The sequence below is a fragment of the Dipodomys merriami genome, unplaced genomic scaffold (assembly GCF_024711535.1).
Source record: "Dipodomys merriami isolate MVZ:Mamm:240054 unplaced genomic scaffold, mDipMer1.0.p SCAF_16, whole genome shotgun sequence".
Lineage (NCBI taxonomy): Eukaryota > Metazoa > Chordata > Mammalia > Rodentia > Heteromyidae > Dipodomys > Dipodomys merriami.
This window is the reverse complement of record NW_027202937.1, coordinates 8,753,753-8,781,489: the sequence shown is the minus strand read 5'-3', so window position 1 is coordinate 8,781,489 and position 27,737 is coordinate 8,753,753. Positions and strand designations below refer to the sequence as shown.

Below are 27,737 nucleotides of genomic sequence, written 5' to 3'. Positions count from 1 at the left end.
TGAAACTAAAAACATTGTTGGAAGTAGAACCTAGGTAGGGCCTAGCAGATGTTAGGCAAGCCTTTACCACCAAGCCAACCCCTCCCCTCCCCCTCCCCCACCCTCCCCCCTACATCCCCCCCACCCCCACCCCTGATCTGCTGCCCCTGCCCTTTTTTGTTGTTGTTGTTGGTCATGGGGCTTGAACTCTGGGCTTGGGCGCTGTCCCTCAGATCTTCACCTCAAGGCTAGTGCTCTACCACTTGAGCCACAGCGCCATTTCTGGTTTTCTGGTGATTTATTGGAGATAAGAGTGTCATGGACGGCCGGGCGCCGGTGGCTCACGCCTGTAATCCTAGCTACTCAGGAGGCTGAGATCTGAGGATCGCGGTTCAAAGCCAGCCCGGGCAGGAGAGACCGTGAGACTCCTATCTCCAATAAACCACCAGAAAACCGGAAGTGGCGCTGTAGCTCAAGTGGTAGAGCGCTCGCCTTGAGCTGAAGAGCTGAGGGACAGCGTCCAGGCCCAGAGTTCAAGCCCCACGACCGACAAAAAAAAAAAAAAAAAAAAAAAAAAGAGTGTCATGGACTTTCCTGCCCAGGCTGCTTTGAACCTCAATCCTCAGATCTCAGCCTCCTGTATAGGCTTGGATTACAGGCGTGAGCCACCAGTGCCAGCTGCCCCTGCCTTTTTATACCCTTGAAGCCAGCTTCCTGCGAGACCGAACCTTTGTCCCCATGGCTGCATTTCCTGATTACCATCCTCCATCCCATTGTCTCTCTGAGTTCCAATTCTAACACCTGATTCCTAGCCCTTACCAGAGTTCTGGTTCCGGAAGGCCCTCGCCGGTAGGCCGGGGGCCTGGCTCCCACCTGGCACAAGGCAGGGCTGAAGACATGGGCAGGAGCCTCCCCACTTGCCTGCAGCAGCTGAACTTCCGAAAAAGTCTAGTGGGCCTGGCCACGGGTGCTGGAGCCCTGTACCTGCTCTACAAGGCCATCAAGGCTGGTATAAAATGTCAACCGCCCCTCTGCACCAACTCACCCATCTGCATCGCCCGTGAGTGTCTGCCCTCTGGGGAGAGGGCTCTGCCCCAGGAGCCACCTGCTTCTGAGGCCTCCCCTGGGGGAAAGCCCACAGGTGACTCCTTCAAGTTCCTCTCTCCTCCTTTCTCTCCCTCCATCTTTCTAAGGCTTACTCTGCAGCACCCTGGGTCAGAGCCTAGGGTGACAGAAGCTAGTTCTGGGTCCCTGGGACCTTTCTACAGTAGATCTCCAGTTTTCCAAGGGCAGGTTTTCTTTTTTCTTTTTTTGGTCCGGTCGTGGGGCCTGAACTCTGGGCCTGGGCGCTATCCCTCAGCTCTTCAGCTCAAGGCTAGCGCTCTACCACTTGAGCCACAGTGCCACTTCCAGCTTTTTTTTTCTGCTTATGTGGTGCTGGGGAATCGAACCCAGGGCCTCATGCATGCAAGGCAAGCACTCTACCACTGAGCCACCTTCCCAGCCCCAAAGGCAGGTTTTCCGAATCCTGCATGGAGCCTGGTTACCAGGACTCCAGTCTTGAGAACTTGCCTGGCTCCTCCGTTGTAGCTCCCGGCTCCATGTCTCATCTAGGAACTGGAGACTTGAAGCAAAGGGGAAATTGTGGGCACGTGTGCAGTGCTTCTTCTAGCCCATGCGGTGTGTGTATGAGGTGAGACCCTGTGTGGCTGTCTGGGGGTCTCATTGCCATGTACAGAGCACACAAGGAAACACCAGTTACTGCCTGCACCAATTTGCAGGTAGTAAACAGACAAACGTATGACATTATGATCTGAACACTATTATGTATGGTAGCCTTGTATAATGTGCTCCCTGTACAACTGTACATGGCAGTCCTGAAGATAGCAAAAGAGCTTTTTCTTGCCAGGTATTGGTGGTTCCTACTTGTATCTGAGCTATTCAGGAGGCTGAAATCTGAGGCTCCTAGTTCAAAGCCAGCCTAGGCAGACAAATCTGCAAGACTGTTTTTGTTTTTTTTTTTGGTTGTTGTTGTTTTTTGTTTGCTTTTTGTCAGTTGTGTGGCCTGAGCTCTGGGCCTGGGTGCTGCCCCTCAGCTCTTCAGCTTAAGACTAGCCCTCTACTTCTTGAGCCACAGCACCACTTCTGGCTTTTTCTGATTATGTAGTGCTGAGGAATCAAACCCAGGGCCTCATGCATGCAAGACAAGCAGTCTACCACTGAGCCACCTTCACAGCCCCCTGAAGGACTCTTAACTCCAATTACTCAGTAAAAAGTTGAAAGTAGCTGGGAACTGGTGGCTCACGCCTGTAATCCTAGCTACTCAGGAGGCTGAGATCTGAGGATCATGGTTCAAAGCCAGCCCAGGAAGGAAACTCTGTGAGACTCCTTATCTCCAATAAACCACTAGAAAACCAGAAGTGGCGTTGTAGCTCAAGTAGTAGAGAGCTGTCCGTGAGCTGAAGAGCTCAGGGATCGCGCCCAGGCCCAGAGTTTAAGCCCCATGACTGATAAAAAAAAAAGTTGAAAGTAGCCTTGGGGTTCATGTGGTAGAATATCAGCCTTGAACAACAACAAAAAAGCTAAGCAAGAATGCAAGACCCTGAGTTCAAGCCCCAGTACCTGTGCGCGTGCGCACACACACATACACATGCGCATACACACACACACACACACACACACACACACACATACACACACATTTCTCTTTAGAATAAGCTGGGCAGCTTTGTCCCCCAGGTTCCTGTTCTCCCACTTCCCAACCCCCTACTTTCATTATTTCTGAGTCCACAGCCTGAACTGGGTTGGGTGGCTGTCTAGGCCTGGCAATCGAGCGAGAGCGCCATGGGCGGGACTCGGGTGAGCTCCGGAGACTCCTCAACTGTTTGGAGTGTAAGCAGGACGACTACGCCAAGAGCATGATTCTGCACAGCATCACCCGCTGCGTGTACTTGCTTGAGGCTGAGGTGAGCCAAGGGACGCCAGCCTGGCCTCCTCCCTGCCCGGCGACCGGATGCACGGCTTCCCCGACCTCTCTGGAAGGGGGGCAGCAGGGGTGTGCCTACGGACCCCCGGGGACTCTGATTCTTCCTGCCTCTTCCATCTCCCCACACACCCCAGGCCTCTGCTTGTACAACGGATGACATCATGTTGGTGGGTGACATGCTGGACGAAAAGGACAACAATGTCAAGATTCAGGCTCTGAATGCACTTAAAGCTTTCTCGGGCATCAGGAAATTCAGGCTCAAAATTCAGGTGAGCCCCCGGGCAAGTAGCAGGGCGCTACACTCGGGACAGCCTTGGGCTTTTGGGTGTTTTAATTTGCATAGGATAAATGCACCTGTTTCCAGAAGTTTCTTTGATAGTTGAGTTGGTAGCCCAGAAACAAATGGGGGATGTGGTCGGCTTTCCCCGCAGGCTGTGAAGGCCTCTGAAGGTTGGGGTGAAACTGAACAAGGCAAGAAGTCTCTCCCCACCCTCCAGAAATTGTTGGGCACCAATCAGTTCTCCAGCACTAGCTGGATATATTGGTCAGGATACAGTGCAGTCCTACACACAGTGATGTTAATAGAGACCCACAAATTAAGGCTCCGTCCCTCAAGATCTCTCCATTTCAGACCCAGTGGGTTAAGTGTAACTTCTGACCAACTGTCTCTAAAGCTGGAGATCCCCTAACTTCCCTTTTTAGCTGTGGCCCGCTAAAGTGACCCATGAAACTTAAGAAACTACTTAGTTGGCTGGGAAGGTGGCTTAGTGGTAGAGTGCTTGCCTCGCATGCATGAAGCCTTAGGTTCAATTCCTCAATACCACGTAAACGGGGGGAAAAAAAGCCAGAAGTGGCACTGTGGCTCAAGTGGTAGAGTACTAGCCTTGAGCAAAAGAAGCTCAGGGACAGAGCCGAAGCCCTGAATTCAAGACCCCAGACTGGCAAAAAAAAAAAAAAAAAAAAAAAAAACCCAAAAAACTAAAAACAAAAAACACTTAGTTTACCAGTTTATTATTTATTATAAAGGGCACAACTCTAGGGCTGGGAAGGTAGCTCAGTGGTTGAGTGCTTGCCTTGCATGCATGAGGCCCTGGGTTTGATTCCTCAGCACCACATAAGCAAAAAGAAAAAAGCCGGAAGTGGCGCTGTGGCTCAAGTGGTAGAGCGCTAGCCTTGAGCTGAAGAGCTGGGGGACAGCGCCCAGGCCCAGAGTTCAGGCCCCAAGACCGGACCCCAAAAATTAAATAAATAAATAAAGGGCACAACTTAGCTGGGCATAGTAGTGACTACATATAATTCCAGCTACTCAGGAGATGGAGGCGTGAGGATTACATGTTCCAGAGCGGCTATGGCCAAATTAGCAGGACCTATCTCAACCCTAAAATGAAAATAAATGAGCGCATGCTCACCTAGTATATGCAGGGTTTGAATTCAGTCCTTGGAACTGCAAAAGAAAAGAAAAGAAAAAAAAAAGAACATAAGATCCCGTCTGGGTATTTCCCCCCTCACCCTGGCCCCCATCAGCACCTCTTAGCTCAGCCATCTGAAAACACTGAACCCCATTGGTTAGGAGTGTTTCTGGAGGGTCATTGTGTAGGTATGAGTGATTAGGTCTTTGGCCATTGGCAATAAAACTCAATCTCCAGCCACCTCCCTTTCCACCCCCCCCCCTCAGGAGCTAGAGGTAGGGCGGGGCTGGAGATTCCAGTCTGTCCTTGTGGTGTCCAGTCTGTGCCTCTGTGGTGACCAGCCTCATCTTACTTAAGCACACAGCATCTGAAGTACAGGCTCACGCCTGTAATCCTAGCAACTCAGGAGGCAGATCTGATACAGGGGTTCAAAGCCAGCCTGGGCAGGAAAGTTTGTGAGACTTTTATCTACAATTAACCACCAAAAAAGCTGGAAGTAGAGCTGTGGCCCAAGGTTGAGCACCAGTCTTGAGCAAGAAAGCTCAGGAACAGTGCCCAGACCTTGAGTTCAAGCCCCAGGACTGGCACAGAAAAAAAAAAATCGAGATCCCCAAACACCTCTTCTGAACTAAAGGGTTCTCCCTGATTTAAAACAAACCTGTAAAACTCATGAACAGTTTGTAGGTGTAAAGTAGAATATCAATAAAAACAAAACCTGCAACTCCAGCCCATTTCTCAAATGGAACATAGCCCCTGGAGGGCCTCCCCTCCTCACCCGCCGCTCATCCACACTTTCCTGGGTAGTCTTTGTAAAAAGTTACCCTATGCCTACATTTGCATATTAAATGGAACTCATTTGCCTATTGAGTAGGGCATATTTAACATTGTGTCCTCCCTGCATCAAATGGTTCATCCTTCCAGGCTGTGTGGTGGTAATTTTGGGAGTAGCCTGTTGTCTGCCTGTTAGGGAGTATTCTCACTTTTCCCAGGTTCTTGTGCCCTGAGCATGCTTGTGCACCCCCCTTTGCTGGTCTTTGGAGTCTTGCTGTAGGGGAGTGTGCAGGACTGGAAGGCACTTTCTTTCTTTTCTTTTTTTCTTTTTCTTTTCTTCTTTTTTTTTTGGTCAGTCATGGGGCTTGAACTCTGGACTTGGGTGCTGTCCTTGTGCTCTTCAGCTCAAGGCAAGGGCTTTATTGCTTGAGCCACAGTGCCACTTCTGGTTCTCTGGTGGTTAATTGGAGATAAGGGTCTGTCTGTCTGTCTGTCTGTCTGTCTGTCTGTCTGTCTGTCTGTCTGTCTGTCTGTCTGTCTGTCTGTCTGTCTGTCTGCCTGTCTGTCTCTCTCTCTCTCTTTGTTGTTGGTTGTGGGGCCTGAACTCTGGGGCTGGGCGCTGTCCTTGAGCTCTTCAGCTCAAGGCTAGCACTCTACCACTTAAGCCACAGCCCCACTTCTGGTTTTCTGCCTGGTTTATTGGAGATAAGGAGTCTCACGGACTTTCCTATCTGGGCTGGCTTTGAACCGTGATCCTCAGATCTTAGCCTCCTGAGTAGCTAGGATTACAGGCGTGAGCTACCTGCTCCCGGCTTCCCACTTTTCTTAGGGCTGTCCAGAGTCCACCCTGGTTGGACTCATACCATTGTTCCTGTAACACTTCTGTCAGAATTTGAGGATTACACACTTTGGAACTTGGTGTGCGTGACAAGGTGGGGGAGTAGCAGAACAGATGTAGTAGTGCCTATCTGTAATCCCAGCACTCAGAAGGCGGAGGCAGGAGAATCTCAGGTCCGAGGCCAGCCTGAGCTACACATTGAGGCCTTGTCTCAACAAACAAACCGAGTGTCTGGGTCTCCCACTCCATCCACCCTGGTGTTCCAGCCTGTGGATCATTGCACAGCTGTAAAAGCAGTGATGTCGGGTCTCACTCCTACAGGGGAGCTCTGCTTCTCATGAGTCCCCCAGCAACTCCTCATGGAGGTGGCCTAGCCGTACTGTTCCCGTCTCCCCAGCAGCTGAGTCCTGAGGACCCGTCCCTCTCCTCCCTCCTGAGGAGCATCCTGTTTCTGCTAAATGTGCTCTTCTGGTCCCCACAGCCAGGGGGCGCCCACACTGCCTCCCTTGGCCAGCTGTTAATGGACACTAGAGGTCCTCTCACTCAACACATCCAAAATGGAGTTGGCCTCATGCTTCTGTCAGGCGTACAGTGTGCAGGTGGCGGGCCCGCCCCTCAGGGCAGCATTTCCTCTGAGCTCTTCCCTCTCCCACCCCCTGACCTTTGCCCCTGCTCCAGGCTCCATCTGAGGCTCCACCCAGACTTGTGAACTTCAGCTCTTGGCCTTCAATGGAGTGAGCAGGAAGCAGGGGTCCTATTGGGATTGCTGGCTGGCACCCCAGGATCCTTCTCCCCGCCTTCCGGGGTTCTCGAGCCTCTTTTCTGTCTTTGGCCTCCAGCATCTCAGAACCCAGGATCCTCTACTCATTTCACACATGTGTGTGGAGTCCTTACTTTATGCTAAGTCGCAGTTGTGTGTGCTGGAAATGAGGCCAGAAGGAAAGACCCCTGTCCTTGTTGTGCACTGACCCCCGCACAGGGCACGCCAGGCGAGCCGCAGTCAAGGAACATGGGTCATGTGTGTCACACATAGGTGTCACATATGACCTATGCAGTGCAGATGAATCAAGTCCAAGGATAAGGAAGGCTGTGGAGGGGAGTTCCTGATACCAAAGGAAACAAGCTTGGTAAGTTGAAGACAGACATGGGAACAGGTGCCAGTGGCTCACGCCTGTCATCCTAGCTACTCAGGAGGCTGAGATCTGAGGATCGCAGTTCAAAGCCAGTCCGGGCAGGAAAGTCCCTGAGACTCTTATCTCCACTAAACCACTAAAAAAAAAAACAAAACAAAACTGGAAGTGGTGTTGTGGCTCAAGTGGTAGAGCGCTAGCCTTGAGCTAAAGGGCTGAGGGACAGCGTCCAGGCCCAGAGTTCAAGTCCCACCACCGACAAAAAAAAAAAAAAACAAGAAAAGACAGACATGGTGGCTCACACCAGTAATCCAAGCCATGAGGGAGATGAAGATGAGAGGATCAAAGTTCTAGGACAGCCTAGGCAAAAGTGTGAGGCGTGAGGCCCAGCTGGGTGCTGGTGGCTCACGCCTGTCATCCTAGCTACTCAGGAGGCTGAGATCTGAGGATCATGGTTCAAAGCCAGCCCAGGAAGGAAACTCTGTGAGACTCCTTATCTCCAATAAGCCAGTCAGAAAACCAGAAGTGGCACTGTGGCTCAAGCGGTAGGGTGCTCACCTTGAGCTGAAGAGGTGAGGGACAGCGCCCAGGCCCAGAGTTTAAGCCTCATGACCGACCAAAAATAAAAAAGACAAAAAGATGAGAAAGCAAAGAGAAGATGGGGAGAAAATATTTACAAACTGCCTATCTCACAAAGGACTCACCAGAATTATACAGAGAGCTCCCAAAACCCAGTATTAAAACAAAACAAAATCAGTCTAGTTAGAAAATGGACAGGAGCCCTGAAGAGAAGCGACACTGAAGAGAATGTGTCAGTTACGAATCAGCACTGGAAAGGAAGTTGAACATCCCAGCCACTAGGGAAATAAAACATTAAAACCAGGTGGAGATATTCACATATACCTATTAAGAGGGCTAAAATAAAAATTCATGAAAATACCAAGTATTGGGGAAGATTCTAAGAAGCAATCCCTCCTGCGTTGCCGGTGGGGTTGTGAAATCGAACGGCAGCCACTCTGGAAAACAGCCTGGCAGTTGTGAAGAATGCTAAATATGTGTTTAGCAACCTGTTTCCTGGACTTCATCTTAGAGAAATGAACATTGACATCTGCACAAAAACCTGCACACAATTGCCCTTTGCAACCTTATTTGAAATAGTCCCCAACTGGAAGCAACAATAGGTGGATGTTAAGCAAATGGTGCTATGGCTATATCATGGACTACTATTCAACAGTAAAAAGGAATGAAACAGCTGGGCATCGGTGGTTTATGCCTGTAATCCTAGCTATTCAGGAGGCTGAGATCTGAGGATCACAGTTCAAAGCCAGTCTGGGCAGGAAACTCTGTGAGACTTTCTTTTATGTTTTTTGTTTTGTTTTGTTTTGTTTGTTTTGTTTTTTTGTCGGTCATGGGGCCTGAACTCTGGCCCTGGGTGCTGTCCCTCAGCTCTTCAGCTATGTCTAGCGCTCTACCACTTGAGCCACAGCACCACTTCTGGCTTTTTCTGTTTATGTGGTGCCAAGGAATGGAACCCAGGGCCTCATGCATGCTAGGCAAGCACTTTACCACTGAGCCACCTTCCCAGATCCTTCGTGAGACTCTTATCTCCAATAAACCACTCAGAAGTGCTGCTGTGGCTCAAGTGGTAGAGTGCTTGCCTTAAGCTGAAGAGCTGAGGATAGCATCCAGGCCGAGTTCAAACCCCACAACTGACCAAAAAAAAAAAAAAAAAAGGAATGAAATATTGAAACACATAAGTTGGATGGATCTTGAGGACAGTATGTTACATATTTTAAAAAATCTTTAAAGGTCCTGTAAAAGGACTAGGTATGGTGGCACATGCCTGTAATCCCAGCTACAGGAGATGGAGATTAAGAAGATGGCAGTTCAAGGCCAGCCTGGGAAAAATATTATCCAAACCCCATCTTGACAAATGAGCAGAGCCTGACGGGAGTGCACTGGTCACCCCAGCTACATGGGAGGCACAGGTAGGAGGATTACAGTCTGAGGCTGGCACAAAACAAGTGACCCAATCTGCAAAAGTGAACTGGAGGCATGGTTCAAATGGGAGAGTCCTGTGTGTTGCAGGTGGGAGGCTTGACTTGAAGCGCCAGTATTTTTAAAAATAGAGTCTCATTTGTACAACGTTCTCAAAAAGTAATAGAGCTGGAAAACAGATTAGGGTCTGCAGGGCTCTGGCCCGGGGTTGTGGGTGGTAATGACTGTAAGTGGGTCCCACGAGCGTGGTGGTTCCGTGGTCATTCTGATGGAAACATCTTTTGACAGCAGTGGCATAAGTGTGATAAACGACAATGAGGCACATGCGCCAGCAATAAACCAACTTATACAAGTAAACGAATTTCTTGGCGCGCATGCGTGCGTGCGTGCGTGCGTGTGTGTGTGTGTGTGTGTGTGTGTGTGTGTGCGTGCGTGCATGCGCGTGCCAGTACTGGGACTAGAAAGAGAAGTGGAATTGTGCGAAGTGGCTTGGTTTCTGGTGGATTTTGAAGGGAGAGCCCATAGGAGTTTCTAAAGGATCGAAAAAGAGGTGTGTGAGGTAGTCAAGAATGATGGAGCAGCTCGTTTGTGCCATGGAAAGGAAGGTGTCACCAGTGGCAGAGGCTGGCAACTCAGGTTTGGGCTGGGTATGTTTCTCATTGGAGATGCAAATCTGGAAGCTCTCAGTGAATGGACAGTATTTACTTCTGCAAGTCTGGATGATCTCACTAAAGAAGATGAAGAGGAGGATGGGCACAAAAGACTAAAACAGAGGGCTGGGAATGTGGCTTAATAGTAGAGTGCTTGCCTAGCATTCATGAAGTCTGTGGTTCAATTCCTCAGCACCACATAAAAACAAAAAGCCAGAAGTGGCAGTGTGGCTCAAGTGGTAGAGTGCTATCCTTGAGCAAGAAAAGCTCAGGGACTGTGTCTAGGACCAAGCCCCAGGAATTTTATTGTCTGTCGTGGGGTTTGAACTTTGGGCCTGGGTGCTGTCCCTCAGTTCTTCAGCTCAAGGCGAATGCTCTACCACTTGAGCCACAGCGCCACTTCCAGTTTTCTGGTGGTTCATTGGAGATAAGAGTCTCACAGACTTTGTTGCCCAGAGTGGCTTTGTACTGCGATCCTCAGATCTCAGCCTCCTGAGTAGCTAGACATGAGCCACTGGCGCCCGGTTCCATGTTATTTTATTATATTATTTTATATATTCTTTGTACTCGTCCTGGGGCTTGAACTCAGGGCCTAGGCGCTGTCCCTTAAAAAAAAAACCAGCCTTTTCTTGTGTCTCCCACCCCAGGAACATTCCATCAAGGTGCTGGAGCTGATCTCCACCATCTGGGACACGGATCTGCACGTCGCAGGCCTCCGGCTCCTCAACAACCTTCCGCTGCCTGACTATGTGCATCCTCAGCTGCGGCGGGTGATGCCCGCCCTGATGGAGATCATGCAGTCGGACTACATCGTGGCTCAGGTACGGATGCGCCGCATGGGGCAGCCGCAGGCACAGCCCCTGGGGAAAGGGCGGAGGATCCTATCCTCTCCCCACTGAGGCCAGCTGCGCCTCAAGCTTTATCCTTTCCTCACTTCAGGTGCAAGCCCTGCGGCTACTGAGCTACCTAGCGCAGAAGAATGACCTTCTCTATGACATTCTCAACTGCCAGGTGAGAAGGGAAGCGGGGCTAATAGGAGCCCACGTAGGTATCTCAAGACAGACCCTGTCCTGATGAATTATCTTCTTTTTCCTGCCTGTGTACTACTTACACTGAAGAGCTGTTCCCCCAGTACAATGAAAGGCCATTTTGTTGCAAGGGCATTCTCCTTTGAGCCGTTTTCTGAATTCTGAGAGTTAGAAACACAGGGAACAAAACAGAAATTAAAGCCAGGTACCAGTGGTTCATGCCTATAATCCTAGCTACTCAGGAGGCTGAGATTTGAGGGTCACCATTTGAAATTAGCTGGGGCAAGAAAATCCTTGAGACTCCTATCTACACTTAACCAGCAAAAAAGCCAGAAGTGGAACTGTAGGTTAAGTGGCAGACTGTCAGTCTTGAGAACAAAAACTCAGGGACAGGGGCTGGGAAGGTGGCTCAGAGGTAGAGCGCTTGCCTTGTATGCCTGAGGCCCTGGGTTCGATTCCTCAGCACCACATAAGCAAAAAGAAAAAAGCCGGAAGTGGTGCTGTGGCTCAAGTGGTAGAGCGCTAGCCTTGAGCTGAAGAGCTGAGGGACAGCGCCCAGGCCCAAAGTTCAGGCCCCACGACCAGACCCCCCCCCCCAAGAAAAAGCTCAGGGACAGCACCCAGGGCCTGAATTCAAGCCCCAAGGACCGGCATAAAAACAAAAACAGAAATAATGCAGGTTAGACAAAATGACTTATGACATAAAGTGTTTTTAGGGATAGAAAGTGTCACTATTGTAATAATCTGGATTACTTTACCAGAAGGATAAAACAAACCTTAAACTTGTTTGCACCAAATAACATAATCTCAAAATACGTATTGCAAAATTTTATGAAATTATAAGAAGTGATCTGTTCTCAATAGCAGAGAATTTGATGATTTCAACATCTCTCTCAGCAATTGACACATCAAACAATGAAAGTAGGGGCTGGGAAGGTGGCTCAGTACTTCCCATGCATGAGGCCCTGAGTTCAATTCCTCAGCGCCACATAAGCAGAAAAAGCCAGAAGTGGCACTGTGGCTATAGCCTTGAGCTGAAGAGCTGAGGGACAGTGCCCAGGTCCAGAGTTCAGGCCCACAAAAAACAAACAAACAGAAAACAATGAAACTAACTTGAGCCAGTGGCCCAAGCCTGTAATCCTAGCTACTCGGGAGGTTGAGATCTGAGGATCATGGTTTAAAGCCAGCTTGGGTAGAAAAGTCCCTCTGAGACTTTTTTTGGTCAGTCATGGGACTTGAACTCTGGGCCTGTGCAATGCCCTTTAGCTTAAGGCTAGTGCTCTACCACTTTGAGCCACAGGTCAAAGTGGCTTTCTGATGGTTTATTGGAGATGAGTCTCATGGACTTTCCTGCCCGGGATGGTTTTGAACCTCGATCCTCAGATCTTAAGTCTCCTGAGTAACTAGGATTACAGGCATGAGCCACTTACTGGCTTCTGAGAGAGTCTTATCTCCAATAAGCTACTCAAAAATGAGCCTGGTGCCCAGGCCCACAACAACAACAAAAGCCAGAAATTCTTATCTCTAATAAACTATTCAAAAATGAGCCTGGTGCCCAGGCCCAGAGTTCAAGACCCACAACCCACAACAACAACAACAAAAGCCAGAAATAATGCTGTGGCTCAAGTGGTAGAGAGCTAGTCTTGAGTACAAAGAGGCTCAGGAACAGTGCCCAGGCCTTGAGTTTAAGTCTCAGGGTCATCAAAAAGAAAAGGAAAAAAAAAAACTAGTAAAGGTAGACTTGTGCATAGCACAAATAAACTTGAACTTATTATTATTAGATACCCTAAAGCTGGACACTGGTTGCTCATGCCTATAATTCTAGCTACTCAGGAGGCTGAGATCTGAGAATCTGTTCAAAGCCAGACCAAGCAGGAATGTCAGTGAGACTCATCTCCTTGAGTTCAAGCCCCACAACTGATTTAAAAAAATAACCTAGAGGGGCTGGGAAGGTGGCTCAGTGGTAGAGTGCTTGCCTTGCATGCCTGAGGCCCTGGGTTCAATTCCTCAGCACCACATAAGCAAAAAGAAAAAAGCCGGAAGTGGCGCTGTGGCTCAAGTGGTAGAATGCTAGCCTTGAGCTGAAGAGCTGAGGGACAGCGCCCAGGCCTAGAGTTCAGGCCCCACGACTGGACCCAAAAACAGAACAAACAAACAAAAAATAACCTAGAATGGTACAGTTATTAAATGCACATGCTTCTCAAGCATATATAAAATATTTATAAAAATCCGGGCGCTGGTGGCTCACACCTGTAATCCTAGCTATTCAGGAGGCTGAGATCTGAGGATCACGGTTCAAAGCCAACCTGGGCAAGAAAGTCCATGAGACTCTTATCTCCAATAAACCACTCAGAAAACTGGAAGTGGTTCTGTGGCTCAAGTAGTAGAGCACTAGCCTTGAGCTGAAGAGCTGGGGACAGCGCCCAGGCCCAGAGTTTAAGCCCCACAACTGACACACACACACACACAAATTATAAAAACCAGAGGGCTGGGAAGGTGGCTCAGTGGTAGAGCGCTTGCCTTACATGCATGAATCCCTGGGTTTGATTCCTCAGCACCACATAACCAGCCCGGAAGTGCTGCTGTGGCTCAAGTGGTAGAGCGCTAGCCTTGAGCTGAAGAGCTTAGGGACAGTGCCCAGGCCCAGAGTTCAGGCCCCATGACCAACAAAAAAATAAGATAAAATAAAAAATTAGAGCCGGGCGCTGGTGGCTCACGCCTGTAATCCTAGCTACTCAGGAGGCTGAGATCTGAGGATCGCGGTTCAAAGCCAGCCCGGGCAGGAGAGACCGTGAGACTCCTATCTCCAATAAACCACCAGAAAACCGGAAGTGGCGCTGTAGCTCAAGTGGTAGAGCGCTAGCCTTGAGCTGAAGAGCTGAGGGACAGCGCCCAGGCCCAGAGTTCAAGCCCCACGACTGACAAAATAAATAAATAAATAAAATAAAAAATAAATAAAAAATTAACCAGATGCTAAACCTTAATATTGGTTTCAACAAAATTTTCAGAATCCATGTTATTTTATTATATTACTTTACATATTCTTTGTGCTAGTCCTGGAGCTTGAACTCCAAGCCTGGGCACTGTCCCTTAGCATTTTTGCTTAAGGTTACTACTTGAGCTACAGCTCTACTTCTCCAGAATCCATATTATTATTATTATTATCATCATCATCATCATCATTATTATTATGTGCCTGTACTACATCTTAATTCTAGTTCTTGTGCTCTTTTATTTATTTATTGTTGGTCATAGGTCTTGAACTCTGGGCCTGGGCACTGTCCCTCAGCTCTTCAGCTCAAGGCTAGCACTCTACCACTTGAGCCACAGGCCACCTCTGGTTTTCTGGTGGTTAATTGGAGATAATAGTCTCCTGGATTTTCCTGCCTGGGCTGGCTTTAAGCCATGATCCTCAGATCTCAGCCTCCTGAGTAGCTAGGATTACAGGCGTGAACCACTGGCACCTGCTGGGCCTTGTGCTCTTACTCAGCCTTTTCCCATTATGACTAGTGCTCTACCACCTGAGCCACACCTTCACTTCTAGTTGTTTGCTAGCTAATTGAAGATGAGAGTCTCTTGAATTTTTCTGCCCAGACTGACTTCAAAGTCAGATTTTCACATCTTGGCCTCTGGCGTAGCTGGGATTAAAGGTGTATGCTGTCATTGTCTGGCTCCTGAATCCATATTAGGATCATATCTCTTGTGTTTTATGACCACAATATAATTAAACTAGGCAAAGAAGAATGGAAAGGAAAGGAAAACCTGTGTGCAATGATAAGTCAGGACAATAGAAGTCCAAAAGAATAAGAATGTGAGAACCTGCCCGCGATGTCACTTGTGTTCTCCTCCGTTTCCACGTGGCAGGTACACTGCAATTTCCTGAACATGTTCCAGTCCACACAACCACCAAGTCTGCTTTACGAGATACTGGTGTTTGCAGAGCGGCTGAGTGAAGGTCAGAACGTACCCCACTATCGAGCTGTGAAATGGCATTACAACGAACAGTCCCTACACGAAGCCTTGTTTGGGGATGAGTCCCGATTGGCAGACCGGCTGCTTGCGCTGGTCATCCACCCTGAAGAGGAGGTTCAGATCCAGGCCTGCAAGGTCATTGTCAGCCTTCAGTGTCCCCAGGACTTGGTATCCCGGCGCTCCTCTTGCCAACCTAGCCATTCCTACTTTAGAACTGGGGAATAGAATTAAAAGAGAAACCAATAAATGAGTATGGGATAGATGCTCAAGACCTCTTGAAGCTACAGTCTGTGGCCTTTCAGGGCTGGGTAGAGATGTCATGCAAGCTGGCTTCTGACTCTCTTTTGTTCTTGCTGTTTTTCGATCTGTAATGTAGACCCCATGTTTTCAGGGAGTTGGGAGAAGGCAGGTGCTGTGAATTAAGTGTTGGAGTTTGGTCCGTAGGGTGTCCAATCAGAAGGTGGATCTTAGGAGACACTGTGGAGCTCTGAGAGGCGGGGCTTAGTGGGAGGGCCTCAGGTCATTGGCGGAGTATCCTTAGAAAGAACCACAGGGTCCCAGTCCTGCATGTCCAGGCGATGCTCCTGCCAAGATGGGGGCGTCATCCACTTTAGGCCCTCATCCGATGTCGAACTAATGGTGTTTGCCTCATGTCGGACTTTAAACATCCAAAACTGTGCCGTTAATAAACCTCTTTTCTTCATAATACCTCAGGTATTTCATTTTGGCTGACTAGTACAACAAGCTTAGGGATGGAGAGCAAAGATGATCCTTAGGAGACATCGGGATAGCATTGGATTTAGTCAGGATGGGCTCTAGGCTACGCCACAGTAACAAATACACCTCCAGTCTCAGTGGCTTAAAAATGCTAAAAGGTTAGTTTACATTCACAGTACATGCCTGGCACAGGATGCTGGGGGTGGGAACAGGGGCCTCTGCTCCACACTGCCCTCAGAGGTGGTGGAAGGAAGTTCCTTCACTATGCCTGTACAGCGGTTAGAGGGAGAGACCGGAATGTGGTTGTCATCACCTACTTTTCAATCCTCCACCAGAAATGATGCTTTAGTCCTATTGCTCATATTTCCTTGGCCAAAGTGATGAGGGAATGGGTTGGGAAGGTGGCTCAGTGGTAGAGCGCTTGCCTTGTATGCATGAGGCCCTGGGTTCGATTCCTCAGCACCACATAAGCAGAAAAAGCTGGAAGTGGTGCTGTGGCTCAAGTGGTAGAGCGCTAGCCTTGAGCTGAAGAGCTGAGGGACAGCGCCCAGACCCAGAGTTCAGGCCCTACGACTGACAAAAAAAAAAGTGATGAGAGAAGATTGGTCTTACCACGTATCCAGGGAAGAATTTGGTGATAGCATGAAGGACAGAGAACCACAGGCATATTAAGAATGGACTCAGGGGCTGGGAAGGAGGCTCAGTGGTAGAGCGCTTGCCTTGCATGCCTGAGGCCCTGGGTTCGATTCCTCAGCACCACATAAGCAAAAAGAAAAAAGCCGGAAGTGGTGCTGTGGCTCAAGTGGTAGAGCGCTCGCCTTGAGCTGAAGAGCTGAGGGACAGCACCCAGGCCTGAGTTCAAGCCCCACGACCGGACCCCAAAAAAAAAAGAGTTCTGCTTATAAAGTAAAACAGTTACCGGAAGCTCAAACTAAGTTATGAGTGAAGGAAGAACGATATTTTAGGAATAAATTTGGTGTAGCGAAGTGTCCCCAGTGGGACTTCATTCTGGCAATGTCCTAGGCGGGCAGCCACTCCCCAGCAGTGGAGCGCTGACGCAGGATGTGACCTGGGAGTCTGCGGACAAACGGGCTGGCTCAGTCGACTAGTAGAGGAAGAACAGGCAGAGCAAAGAAGTGGGTGGATCCTAACCAGCGTGTGTGTGTGTGTGTGTGTGTGTGTGTGTGTGTGTGTGTGTGTCTGTGCGCGCAAGAGCATGCATACACACGTGCGCCAGTACTGAGGCTTGAACTCAATGTTTGGGTGCCATCCCCTTAGCTGTTCAGCTCAAGGCTGGTGCTCTACCACTGGAGTCACACCTCCAAATTCCAGCTTTTTGGTGGTAAATGGACTTTCCTGCCCGGGCTGACTTTGAACCACAATCATCAGATCTCAGCCTCCTGAGTAGCTAGAGTTATAGGTGCAAGCCACTGGTGAGGTGTTTTACTTCTGGGGTGTTTTGTTCTTCAGTAAGTTGGTTGGGTTGAGGTTTCTTTCGCGTGCAGCTGCAGGCGTTGACAGTCCTGAAGCGAGCAGGAAGCCTTCATTGCCAAAGGGACCAGATGCACATGTGGCTCAGACTCCTGGAGGGGGACGGCAGGGCCTTGATCACGGCTCCACTGCGCCTGTGCATCCATCCTGCTGGTGGGCAGCGCGCATGCGCGGGCAGCGGGCAGCACACCCAGCTGCCAGCTGTGCCCACACAGCCCTGCCCGCCAGCCCGAGGCATCTCAAAGCAGCCAGGTGTGGGCTGGGACTGTGGTCAGCTCCCACCTGTCCTTCCTGGCCACTTCCTGCCAAGCCAGGGCCACCCTGTCCTGGTGTCCTGGGAGGAGATGAGCTTGGGACTGTTTGCTGGGTCTGCGGGTGCAGCAGGGGCGACGGGAAGGGGGCATGGATCACTCCCTGTCGGTCAGGAAATGGCCCTAGAAGCTCCACTGCATGGACAGAGCAGGGCGATCCCATCCTCACCGCGTAACCTTTCCACAAGCTACCATCCTCCATCCTGACCAGCTGCCATCAACCTCCCCCAGAGAAGCCACATCAAGTGGACCGTATCTTTGTGTGTGTGTGTGTGTGCGCACGCACGCGCGCGCATGTGTGCTAGTTCTGGAGCTTGAACTCTGGGCCTGGGCCCTGTCCCTCAGCTCTTTAGCTCACGGCGAGCGCTCTACCACTTGAACCACAGCGCCACTTGCAGTTTTCTGGTGATTTATTGGAGATGAGTCTCATGGACTTTCCTGCCCAGGCTGGCTTTGAACTGTGATGCTCAGATCTCAGCTTCCTGAGTAGCTAGGATTACACGCGTGAGCCATCAGAACCAGGCTCTTGGTGTTTATCTTATACACATGCACACACGCACACACACATATACACACATTTACACACGCAGTTTTAGATCAGGATAGAGGCAGGGGATACAGTAAGGACAGACGTGCTTTAGGGGGACACACCTCTGACAGCCCTGGATCATGTAGCCCAGTGGAAGAGTTTGGCTTCAGTGGCTAGAAGGCCCTGGGCCTCTGACACGCCTGTTTGGTTGTGTCACGTGACTTGGCTACGTTTCTATGAGCCTTCAGGGTTCTCTCCTGCAGAATGGGGATGAGCTACACCCTGTAGAATGGGGATGAGCTACACGGGAGGAAATGGGTCCCTTGAATTTCCCTTCATCTCCGGCAGGAAGTGGAGGTCGTATGACTTACTCTGGCCAATGGTTAATTGAGGCCTGCATTATGCCTGGTGGAGCTGGTGATGTGTCTAGAATCTTCCTTAGGGACCACAGAGACCTGCTTCCAGGTGGCCTGGCTATAAAAAGAGGAGGGGATGGGGGTGGGGGGAAGAGGGGGAAGCGATTCCTTCTGCGCCCAATCACACCTTCCACAGGTGGTAAATAAATCCTTATGATGCCAAGCCACTGTCTACTTTTCTTTTGTGGGGGGTGGGGGTGGTTATATAGTTCAAAGTTCTTTTGTTTGGAAGTTGCATCCCTACTGCCCCTCCCCCCACGCCTCCCCCGCCCCTCCCCCCACCACTTCCCCCTCCACCAGAAGCAGCTGAGCTGGGAGGCGGCTGTGGGCGGCACAGCCTGTGACCATTAGGGCTCTCTGTCTCGGTGGGGTGAGGCGGGTCATGTGGCCGGGTGGAGAGGTTTATCCCAACACACTTGGGGACACCCTAAACTCCGCCACCCTCACCCAGGCATGGCGGCTGCAGCCCTGGCCGCCACCGCCCTGCTCCTTGCGGGAGCCCTGCTGCCGTCCGCGGGGAAGAACGCACAGCGCAGACTGGTGAGCCGCGAGGCCTGGCCCGCTCCCACAGCCCGGCCGCTCCCACAGCCCGGCCGCCCCTGAGAGGACTCAGAAACCCGGGCCCAGCCGGGATCTGAGCTCAGACACACCTCAAAGCCCCTTTCGGCCCATCCTGGGGGACCTGGACCCCAGTCAGCACCCCTTCCCAGCTGTCCAGCCCCCAGGTCACTGCTCCTCCCCCCAAGAGCCCCCAGCCCTCCCTCCCTGCTGTTTCTCCCCCCCTACCTGTTCCCCCCCCCCCCCCCCCCCCCCCCGCCCCCAGGATCTTCCCAGCTGTGGTGACTTTGGGTCTCTGCCTCTTTCTTTCCCTTTTTCTTTCCTTTTTTTTTTGGTCGGTTGTGGGGCTTGAACTCTGGGTCTGGGCGCTGTCCCTCAGCTCTTCAGCTCAAGGCTGGCGCTCTACCACTTGAGCCACAGAGCCACTTCCAGTTTTCTGGTGCTTTTTTTTTTTTTTTTGTGGGTCGTGGGGCTTGAACTCTGGGCCTGGGCGCTGTCCCTCAGCTCTTCAGCTCAAGGCGAGCGCTCTACCACTTGAGCTACAGCACCACTTCCGGTTTTCTGGTGGTTTATTGGAGATAGGAGTCTCACGGTCTTTCCTGCCCGGGCTGGCTTTGAACCGCGATCCTCAGATCTCAGCCTCCTGAGTAGCTAGGATTACAGGGGTGAGCCACCAGCGCCCGGCTCTGGTGGTTTATTGGAGATAAGAGTCTCACAGACTTTCCTGCCCAGGCTGGCTTTGAATCAAGATCCCCAGATCTCAGTCTCCTGAATAGCAAGGATTACAGGTGGGAGCCACAGGTGCCGGGCTTTCTTTCCCTTTCTACTCACCCTGTTCAAGGCAAGCTGGGAGTACTTAGTAGCCAGCACGGGGTCCCCAGGAGAGGCTGAGGGGGAAGGGCATTCCCCCAGTCCTTCCTCTGTGCCTCTGAGTTCTTGGGGGAGGAGCAATGGAGGGCGGGATGTGGGGTGAGCACCTCACGGCTTCTTTGTCCTGGACCCCCGGCTTGTCTGGCACTGCCAGCAACTCCACCATCGTCTTCATAGCCAAAGAAACTGGTGGCTAAGAGAGTGTCCCAGCCTGGCAGTGGCCGCCTGTCCCCACAGAGAAACGGGAGCAGGTGCTACCACCACTCGGAGTGCTCCAGCGACTGCTGCCTCGTGGACTGGGACTTCGGGGGGGCCTTCTGCAAGGCCAAGGGCGGCATGGCCACCGTGTGCCTGCCCCAGGTGAGGTTCTGGCTGGGGCAGATGGGAGGGGGCGGGGAAGGGAACACAATGAACCACATGGAGCTTTGCTGTCCTCCTCCCACGGTGTTCCTCCTTGCCCCTTCTCCACCTGGCAAACTCCTACTCACCTGTAATACCCTAGCTACTTTTCCCTCCTTGGATTTCCCATGCTCTGGGTTTGAACTCTGGGCAGAAGAACACACGTCTTAGATTTGCCATGCTTCTGTTTGCCTCCTGTTGTAATGAGAGCCCCAGCTTAGGGCCTGTACATAGTAGACACTCAACTAACATTTGTTGAATAATGATTTCTACCCTAACATTACTGGGGCAAGGTAGGGAAGAAAAGATCTCTCCTTATCACTGTGACGAGTTTCCTAGGAAGTGCGGGGCCAGGACCACAGCGTTGGAGTGGACCCCAAGGTTAGGCCCTGGGTACCCTCCTTCAGCCTTCATTTCCTACTTTGTGAAGTAGAGAGATCCCACATATATACCATGGGGTTTGGGAGAAGAATCCATGGTCCTAACTAGGCCAGAGCTGTCAGTGTTCATCATTGGCTGGTAGAAATGCAGGCAGGGAAGATCTTGTTCTTGCTCATTGGCCCTGGGCGTGAACGTTTGCAGGGAGGGGAAGCCTGTGCTGGGCCTTTCCCATGGCCTGACCCTGCCTGACCCTGCAGCCCAGATGCCGTGTGTGTGTGTGTGTGTGTGTGTGTGTGTGTGTGTGTGTGTGTGTGTGTGTGTGTGTGTGTGTGTGTGTGTGTGTGTGTGTGTGTGTGTGTGTGTGTGTGTGTGTGTGTGTGTGTCCTGGGACTTGTGCACTGTCCATGAGCTTCTAGCTTCTTTTGCTCAAGGCTGGAGCCCTTCTACTTGAACCACAGCAACCACGTCTGGCTTTTTCTGAGCACTTTATTGGAGATAGGAGTCTTGCAGACTTTCCTGCCTGGGTTGGCTCTGAACCACCATCCTCATATCTCAGCCTCCTGAGTAGCTGGGATTACAGGCATGAACCATTGGTGCCTGGTTGTTGTAGTTTGGTTTGTGTTTATTAATCAGGAGAGCTTCATGTATCGTATTTCAACTTGGATGACCACTTACTGTTAACCACATAACAGATGGGGAAACTGAGTCACACAAGTCCTCAGCCTCACACTCGTAAGCTGTAGAGCCACCGACTCGGAGTCTGTCTCTCTCTAGTACTTGTGCTCTTGTCCCCCCTACCACCACACAAGAAATGGCAGCTCTTGCCTTTCCTAGACCCTGGTGACCCTGATGCTCATACACACTTCCCTCCCCACAGACCAACGGAGCCGTCAACATTATGTGTCCGTGCCGCACAGGCTTGACCTGCTCTACCAAGGACCTGATGTGTCCCCACCGGTGCTATCTGTTATAGAGGCGCGCTCTGCTTCTCCTGAGTGGAGTATTAAAGTCCCTCTCTGGCTCTGGTCTCTGTCTATACTTCCTGAGGGAGGAGCCCTTCTCCAGGGCTGTGGCCCTGTCTACAGCCCCAGCGCTCCCTCCCCACCCCACCTCCGCCTGCAGGAAGGAAGGCCACCAGGGGTGGGGGCCGGTACGCAGGAGAGCAGTTTGGGTTCGGAAAGTTGCACAGGACAGGCAGAGTTGAAGAGTATACCTGGAGTGTTCGGAGTACCCATGGGCGGGAGGTCAGAGGGATGTCACCAGTGGGGGTATCTGAGTCACAAGAGAACCCCCAGAGTGCTACGAGAGTGTGTGCAGAACCTGAATGCACACACACACACACACTCACACATGCATGTGCACACACACCTATGCCTGCCCCCGTACAAAGGTGCCCGGATGTTGTAAGAAACATCCCTCTGGATGGGGAACTGCAGCTCCATGCCCAGGATTGTCTACCATTGTGTTCCTTTAAGCTGGGATCCAGGACTTCAAGCTCTTTCTTCCTGTTAACTGAGTGAGAACCCAGACCAGCACCCCAGGGCAGGCTAGCTAGCGCAGGGATGCAGAGGGGCCCTGCCTGAGTTGGTTACCACGTTGTCTCAGTGGATCACACAGTGCTTGCAATTCCCCTCTCTGTCCACCAGGGGCGCAGAGGCTCCAGAAGGGGTCCGGACAGTACCAACGCAGGGGCATGAGGGGATCTGAGCTATAGCTGTTGCAAGGCTTGTCTTTTTTCCCCTACTCTGAGTCTCCAGAAAAGTCTATGTCTGGGTGCAAGCTCCTTACTTTTTTTGTTGTTGGTGGTGGTGGTGGTGGGGCCTGACCTCTTGGCCTGGGCGCTGTCCCCCAGCTCTTCAGTTCAAGGCAAGCGCTCTACCACTTGAGCCACAGCGCCACTTCTGGCTTTTTCTAGTGATTTATTGGAGATAAGAGTCTCACGGACTTTCCTGCCTGGGCTGGCTTTGAACCGTGATCCTCAGAGCTCAGCCTACTGAGTAGCTAGGATTACAGGAGTGAGCCACGGGTACAGGGCTCTTACTTATTGCAGGGAGTCATTCATTGCAGGGGTTCATCACTGTGGTCACTTTGCAGATAGAGAAGAGGAAGACTACAGTCAAGGACTGAGTCTGGACACCAAGAAGGGATTCTCGCCCCTGCCCTGGGCCTGACACCTCCCCTGGAGTCAGTGCTGACAGCCTTTCTTTTTTTTTTTTTTTGTCGGTCGTGGGGCTTGAACTCTGGGCCTGAGCGCTGTCCCTCAGCTCTTCAGCTCAAGGTGAGCACTCTACCACTTGAGCTACAGCGCCACTTCCGGTTTTCTGGTGGTTTATTGGAGATAGGAGTCTCATGGTCTTTCCTGCCCGGGCTGGCTTTGAACCGCGATCCTCAGATCTCAGCCTCCTGAGTAGCTAGGATTACAGGCGTGAGCCACCAGCGCCCGGCCTGACAGCCTTTCTTGTTCTGTACCAGCACATGTGTAGCAGGCACTGTTACTGCTTCCCCAGCAGCACTGCAAGAGCCCCAGCGTTCTTTGGACAGAGGGGTCCTCATTCCTCAGTCCTTTCAGGTCTCCAGCCTCCCTGGCAGCTAAAGGTGGTTGGGTGACCCAGGTCTGACCATTGTGATATGAAGAGAAGTCTACCTGGAGCCTTTGGGCTGCTCTGCTCCTTCATCACGCCCATTTCTCCTTCCTCCCTCCCTCCATCTCCTCCACTTCCTGTCTCAGAATACGGTGAGAAGGTATAACAGTGATGGAAGCTGCTGCTATGCTGAAGCTGTGACAGGAAGGCCAAGAGAATTGCAGATCTGCCAGTCACCACACAAACCCAGAACTTTCCATCTCTAGTCTCTTGGTTCCCCTGCCCCCCCCACACACACACCAGGGTATGTATGTGTTATACATATACATGTGATTATATATCAAAGTAAATATAGATATCAGGGTGTATATATGTATATAGACACACACACATATATGCCCACACATATAGGGATGATCATTTTTCCATGATGTGGATTTGGTAGGACCAAGTAAGCCCACAGCAATTGTCAGTGATCTGACCCCCTTCTCCATGGGTTGTCCCAGTCAACTGTGGAGCCCAGAAAAGGTGAGAGAGAACAGGACGGGGCTGGCGAGATCTGGTGCAGGGCACAGGGTGGTACATGTGGGCCATTGTAGAACTTGAGAGACAGGAGGTCATCCCCAGACTGGAACTAATCCTGGGCTGGCTAAGCCTGCTTCACAGCCTCGTCTCCGGTCTCCAATCTGCCCGGCTCCACCCTCCCTGTCCCCGTTCCTGTCCCTGATTCTTTTGGCCCCTCTGCTGCCTGCCATGCAGGCACAGGCTTTCTCTCACATCCCAGCAAGAATCCACAGGAGGCCGGGAGGGTTGCAGGTGGGCTTTAATTGCCGAGAGCCCAATCAGATCCCAGAGGGGCTGGAGGAGGAGGAGGGGGCCAGCCCGGGAGGCCGTGAAGGTTAGGGGAGAGGTGGTCTGGTGTAGTGTCCTATGGTGCGCAGGACTAGGGGCAGGGGCGTGTGGGCGGCCTCACTCCTTGGAGCGTCTGGTATCAAGGCAGATGCCGTAGTTGGTGTTGGTAATGGCACCAATGATGCTCCTGTCCCCTTCACAGTACAGGCCCCGCTCACAGGGACATCGGTAGTAAACCCCCTGGATGTGCTGCAGAGACACAGGAGGTGGAGTCTTAGGTTGGGGGTAGAGGGGGGCGGCTGCTGGGGTTCAGTCTCTCCTGGCCAGGGATCCAGCAGGTGGTTCCTTACAGGATGCGCTTCTCCCACTGCCTCTGCAGAGGGCGCTCTGGGCAGTCTACTTCTATTATTGTTGTTGTTGTTGTTGGTTGTGGGGCTTGACCTCTGGGTCTGGGCGCTACTCCTGAGCTCTTCAGCTCAAGGTGAGCGCTCTACCACTTGAGCCACAGCGCCACTTGCAGTTTTCTGCTGTTAACTGGAGATAAGAGTCTCATGGACTTTTCCTGCCTGGGCTGGCTTTGAACTGTGATCCTCAGATCTCAGCCTCCTGAGTAGCTAGGATTACAGGCGTGAGCCACGGGCGCCTGGCCTCTACTTCTCTTTCTGGCTCTGCCTAGGGGAGCCTCCATGTGCCCAGCTGTGAAATGGAGGTTGCACTCCCGCCTCATCCAGCTCAGTGGGCGATGGCAGGAGGGACGCGGAGGTGCCGGCTGAGGTCCCTGTCCACACTCCGCGTCTCCATCCCCAGACCTCACGGGCACCCCAGCGGGGCTCTTACCCCGTGTCCCTCCACCCCAGTCCCAGTCCTGGTCCCGGTCCCCACCTTAGGAGAGCACTCGGCGTTCTCCCTGGCCTTCTGCGTGCATCGGGAGAGGCCCAGGACGGTGTTGTGTTGACAGCAGCCACTCTTGCACTGGGCGCTGTTGAGGCAGAGCTCGCCTTCATCCTGAGGAGAGAGGGGCTATCCCAGGACCTTCCCCAGCCCCTCCCCCTGCCACGCACCTCCCTCAGGGACACCTGTGGGAAGATGTCCAACCCCTGGTGCCCATCCATGGGACTCTAGTCCTACTGACCCCCTGGGTGACCCCAACCACTTACTGCCCTCCCAGGCTTCAGTGTTCCCATCTGACATGTATATAGATGGCACCAAAATAAGGTCTCCAGATCCAAACAGCTCCAGTTCCCACATGCCCCCACACTTAATTTTTCTCCTTCCTTCCTTCCTTCCTTCCTTCCTTCCTTCCTTCCTTCCTTCCTTCCTTCCTTCCTTCTTCTCTCTCTTTTTTTCTTTCTTTCTTTATTCCTTTCTTCCTTTCTTCCTTTTTCTTTCTTCTTTTTGTCGGTCATGGGGCTTGAATTCAGGACCTGGGTGCTGTCCCTGAGATTTTCCTGCACAAGGCCAGGACTCTACCATTTTGATCCATGGCTCCACTTCCAGTTTGGGGGTGGTTAATTGGACATCAGAGTCTCATGGAGGGCTGGGAATGTGGCCTAGTGATAGAATGCTTGCCTAATATGCACAAAGTCCTGGGTTCGATTCCTCAGCAACACATAACCAGAATAAGACAGAAGTGGTGTTGTGTCTCAAGTGGTAGAGTGCTAGCCTTGAGCAATGCTCAGGCCCTGAGTTCAAGCCCCAGGACTGGCAGAGAGAGAGAGACAGAGACAGAGACAGAGAGACAGAGAGACAGAGACAGAGAGTCTCATGGATTTTCTTGTCTGGCTTTGAACTGCAATCCTCAGATCTCAGTCTCCTGAGTAACTAGGATTACAGGCGTGAACTACCAGTGCTTGCTGCTGCTGCTTCCTTCCTTCTTTCTTTCTTTCTTTCCTTCCTTCCTTCCTTCCTTCCTTCCTTCTTTCCTTCCTCCTCCTCTTCCTCTTTCTTTCTTTCTTTCTTTTTTCTTTTTTTTTTTTTTTGGTCGGTCGTGGGGCTTGAACTCTGGGTCTGGGCACTGTCCCTCAGCTCTTCAGCTCAAGGCGAGCGCTCTAACACTTGAGCTACAGCGCCACTTCCGGTTTTCTGGTGGTTTATTGGAGATAGGAGTCTCACGGTCTCTCCTGCCCGGGCTGGCTTTGAACCGAGATCCTCAGATCTCAGCCTCCTGAGTAGCTAGGATTACAGGCGTGAGCCACCAGCGCCCGGCTCTTTCTTTTTTCTTTTGTTGGTCATGGGGCTTGAACTCTGGGCCTGGGCACTGTCCCTGAGCTCTTCAGCTCAAGGCTAGTGCTCTATCACTTGAGCCACAGCGCTACTTCCAGTTTGTTTCTAGTGGTTTACTGGAGATAAGAGTCTCACAGACTTTCCTGCCTGGGCTGGCTTTGAACCGTGATCCTCATATCTCAGCCTCCTGAGTAGCTGGTGGCACGAGCCACCAATGCCCAGCTTTCTTCTTTTGGAGACAGAGTCTTGCTATGTAACCCAGGCTGCTCTTGAACTCTTATTCTCCCTGTCTCGGCCTTACAAGTGTATGCCACCATGCCTATCTTCCTACACACCTTTGAAAGTTGAAAACCATCTCCCTGCAAGAGTTCTTTCTCATCAAACTTAGAAACCCCCCTCTGGGGACTTAGCCATCCCCCCTGCAGATCCCCTCACCAGGTTGATGATGATTCCGCGGGGGTCCGGAGGAGCTGCACAGGCCACCGCGAGGGTGATCAGCAGGAGGACGAGGATCTTCTCCATGGCAAATGGTGCTGAAGTGAGTTAGGACAAAGTGTTTGGAAGAATAAAGTACTGTAGTCCTGCTTAGTCTTGCGAGCTAAACATTATTGGAGCAACATATATTTACTATTCAGCACAAACATTCACTAGTGCCTAATCTTAAGAGCAAGACACATTTGCTATCCTTTAAGTTTCATTGCCTTCCTCCTGTAGCAGAAATTAAAGTACAATTACTTCGATATTAGTTAGTAGAGTGCTGTGAGCACATCACCCTAGTCTTTTCTCTCACTCAACTGTAGCCTGCCTTAGAACACAGCTCCTTTCCTTTACCCTGCCCCAAACAATGACTATATCCTGGAGTAAGCAAATCTTAAAACAGCCCAGTCTCCCTCCCTGCTTTCCAGCGTCAGTATCCCAACATCCGCGCCTCAGGGGCCCTCTTCAGCTGAGCCTGCCCCCTCCCCATCCTAATGCGCTTCAGTGCTCTCTAACTTGATCGGTCCTGGAATTTTTGTCTGTGACATTATAAAGGCAAGTCAGGGACCCAGTTCCCCACACTGAAGATCCCTCCCTCTGGGGACTTCCTTGGCCCACCTTGGTCCCTGGTGATGGTAGATCTAGCAGGTCAGATGGCAGAAGACAGCTAGTTGAGATGTTGCGGCACCTTAAAAAGGGCTTTGTCCACGTGGCTTACATTGTACTCTCACCCCACAGGCGTGCTGTGAGCGGAGGCACAGATGTGGCCTATCTACTAGGGGAGGGGAGGGCCTGATAAGGTGGCTGGGCAGGCACCTGGGAGCCCTCTGTGTGTGTGTGTGTGTGTGTGTGTGTGTGTGTGTGTGTGTGTGTGTGTGTGTGTGTGTGTGTGTGTGTGTGTGTGTGTGTGTGTGTGTGTGTGTGTGTGTGAGTTCGCTTGCTTATGTGCACACAAGTAATAGTAGATTGTTAGTGTAAACTCGGGTTGAGGGGGTAGCTCAGAGGCAGAGCACTTGCGTAGCTGTGTATGAGGGCCTGGGTATAATCCTAAGCACTGCAATAAATAACTAAAGAAAAGAAAGAAGGAAGGAAGGAAAGAGAGGAGAGAAAGAGAGAAAGGGGCTGGGAATGTGGCTTGGTGGTAGAGTGCTTGCCTAGCATGCATGAAGC

At 51.4% G+C, this 27,737-nt stretch overlaps 3 protein-coding genes across 5 annotated transcripts; 2 read left to right on the top strand and 1 right to left on the bottom strand.

Moving 5' to 3' along the window:
- The first annotated feature begins 792 nt into the window (after positions 1–792).
- On the top strand, positions 793–15,438 carry Armc12 (armadillo repeat containing 12). Of its 2 annotated transcripts, none has more exons than XM_070023377.1 (6): positions 793–1,120; positions 2,800–2,945; positions 3,100–3,234; positions 10,409–10,582; positions 10,701–10,772; positions 14,654–15,438. In XM_070023377.1, exons 1-6 carry the CDS (start codon positions 877–879, stop codon positions 14,984–14,986), a joined length of 1,104 nt encoding a protein of 367 aa, XP_069879478.1. In that variant the 5' UTR covers positions 793–876; the 3' UTR covers positions 14,987–15,438. The 2 variants fall into 2 exon arrangements, with proteins under 2 accessions (XP_069879478.1, XP_069879479.1); XM_070023378.1 differs by having other exon boundaries at positions 796–1,039.
- Positions 15,439–18,628: 3,190 nt separating this feature from the next.
- Clpsl2 (colipase like 2) lies at positions 18,629–21,454 on the top strand. 2 transcript variants are annotated; one of them, XM_070023375.1, is made up of 3 exons: positions 18,629–18,765; positions 19,891–20,013; positions 21,311–21,454. In XM_070023375.1, exons 1-3 carry the CDS (start codon positions 18,679–18,681, stop codon positions 21,404–21,406), a joined length of 306 nt encoding a protein of 101 aa, XP_069879476.1. In that variant the 5' UTR covers positions 18,629–18,678; the 3' UTR covers positions 21,407–21,454. The 2 variants fall into 2 exon arrangements, with proteins under 2 accessions (XP_069879476.1, XP_069879475.1); XM_070023374.1 differs by having other exon boundaries at positions 19,831–20,013.
- A 2,368-nt stretch (positions 21,455–23,822) lies between these two features.
- Positions 23,823–27,274, bottom strand: Clps (colipase). The gene is made up of 4 exons (XM_070023373.1): positions 27,186–27,274; positions 26,526–26,623; positions 24,750–24,872; positions 23,823–24,116 (listed from the first exon to the last, which is right to left on the bottom strand). The coding sequence occupies exons 2-4, from the start codon at positions 26,610–26,612 to the stop codon at positions 23,985–23,987; spliced, it is 342 nt and encodes a 113-aa protein (XP_069879474.1). The 5' UTR covers positions 26,613–26,623; positions 27,186–27,274; the 3' UTR covers positions 23,823–23,984.
- Positions 27,275–27,737: the final 463 nt, after the last annotated feature.

What these genes read in the sequence shown, in the direction of transcription:
- Clpsl2 (XM_070023374.1), top strand. Translation starts at nt 18,679, where the DNA reads ATGGCGGCTGCAGCCCTGGCCGCCACCGCCCTGCTCCTTGCGGGAGCC. An exon ending in AGAACGCACAGCGCAGACTG is followed by an intron (nt 18,766 to 19,830) that starts GTGAGCCGCGAG and finishes TCGTCTTCATAG; the next exon opens with CCAAAGAAACTGGTGGCTAA. An exon ending in CCACCGTGTGCCTGCCCCAG is followed by an intron (nt 20,014 to 21,310) that starts GTGAGGTTCTGG and finishes CCCTCCCCACAG; the next exon opens with ACCAACGGAGCCGTCAACAT.
- Clps (XM_070023373.1), bottom strand. Translation starts at nt 26,612, where the DNA reads ATGGAGAAGATCCTCGTCCTCCTGCTGATCACCCTCGCGGTGGCCTGT. An exon ending in GCGGAATCATCATCAACCTG is followed by an intron (nt 24,873 to 26,525) that starts GTGAGGGGATCT and finishes CTCTCTCCTCAG; the next exon opens with GATGAAGGCGAGCTCTGCCT. An exon ending in ACGCCGAGTGCTCTCCTAAG is followed by an intron (nt 24,117 to 24,749) that starts GTGGGGACCGGG and finishes GTGTCTCTGCAG; the next exon opens with CACATCCAGGGGGTTTACTA.
- Armc12 (XM_070023377.1), top strand. Translation starts at nt 877, where the DNA reads ATGGGCAGGAGCCTCCCCACTTGCCTGCAGCAGCTGAACTTCCGAAAA. An exon ending in CCCTGGGGGAAAGCCCACAG is followed by an intron (nt 1,121 to 2,799) that starts GTGACTCCTTCA and finishes GTGGCTGTCTAG; the next exon opens with GCCTGGCAATCGAGCGAGAG. An exon ending in CGGACTACATCGTGGCTCAG is followed by an intron (nt 10,583 to 10,700) that starts GTACGGATGCGC and finishes TCCTCACTTCAG; the next exon opens with GTGCAAGCCCTGCGGCTACT.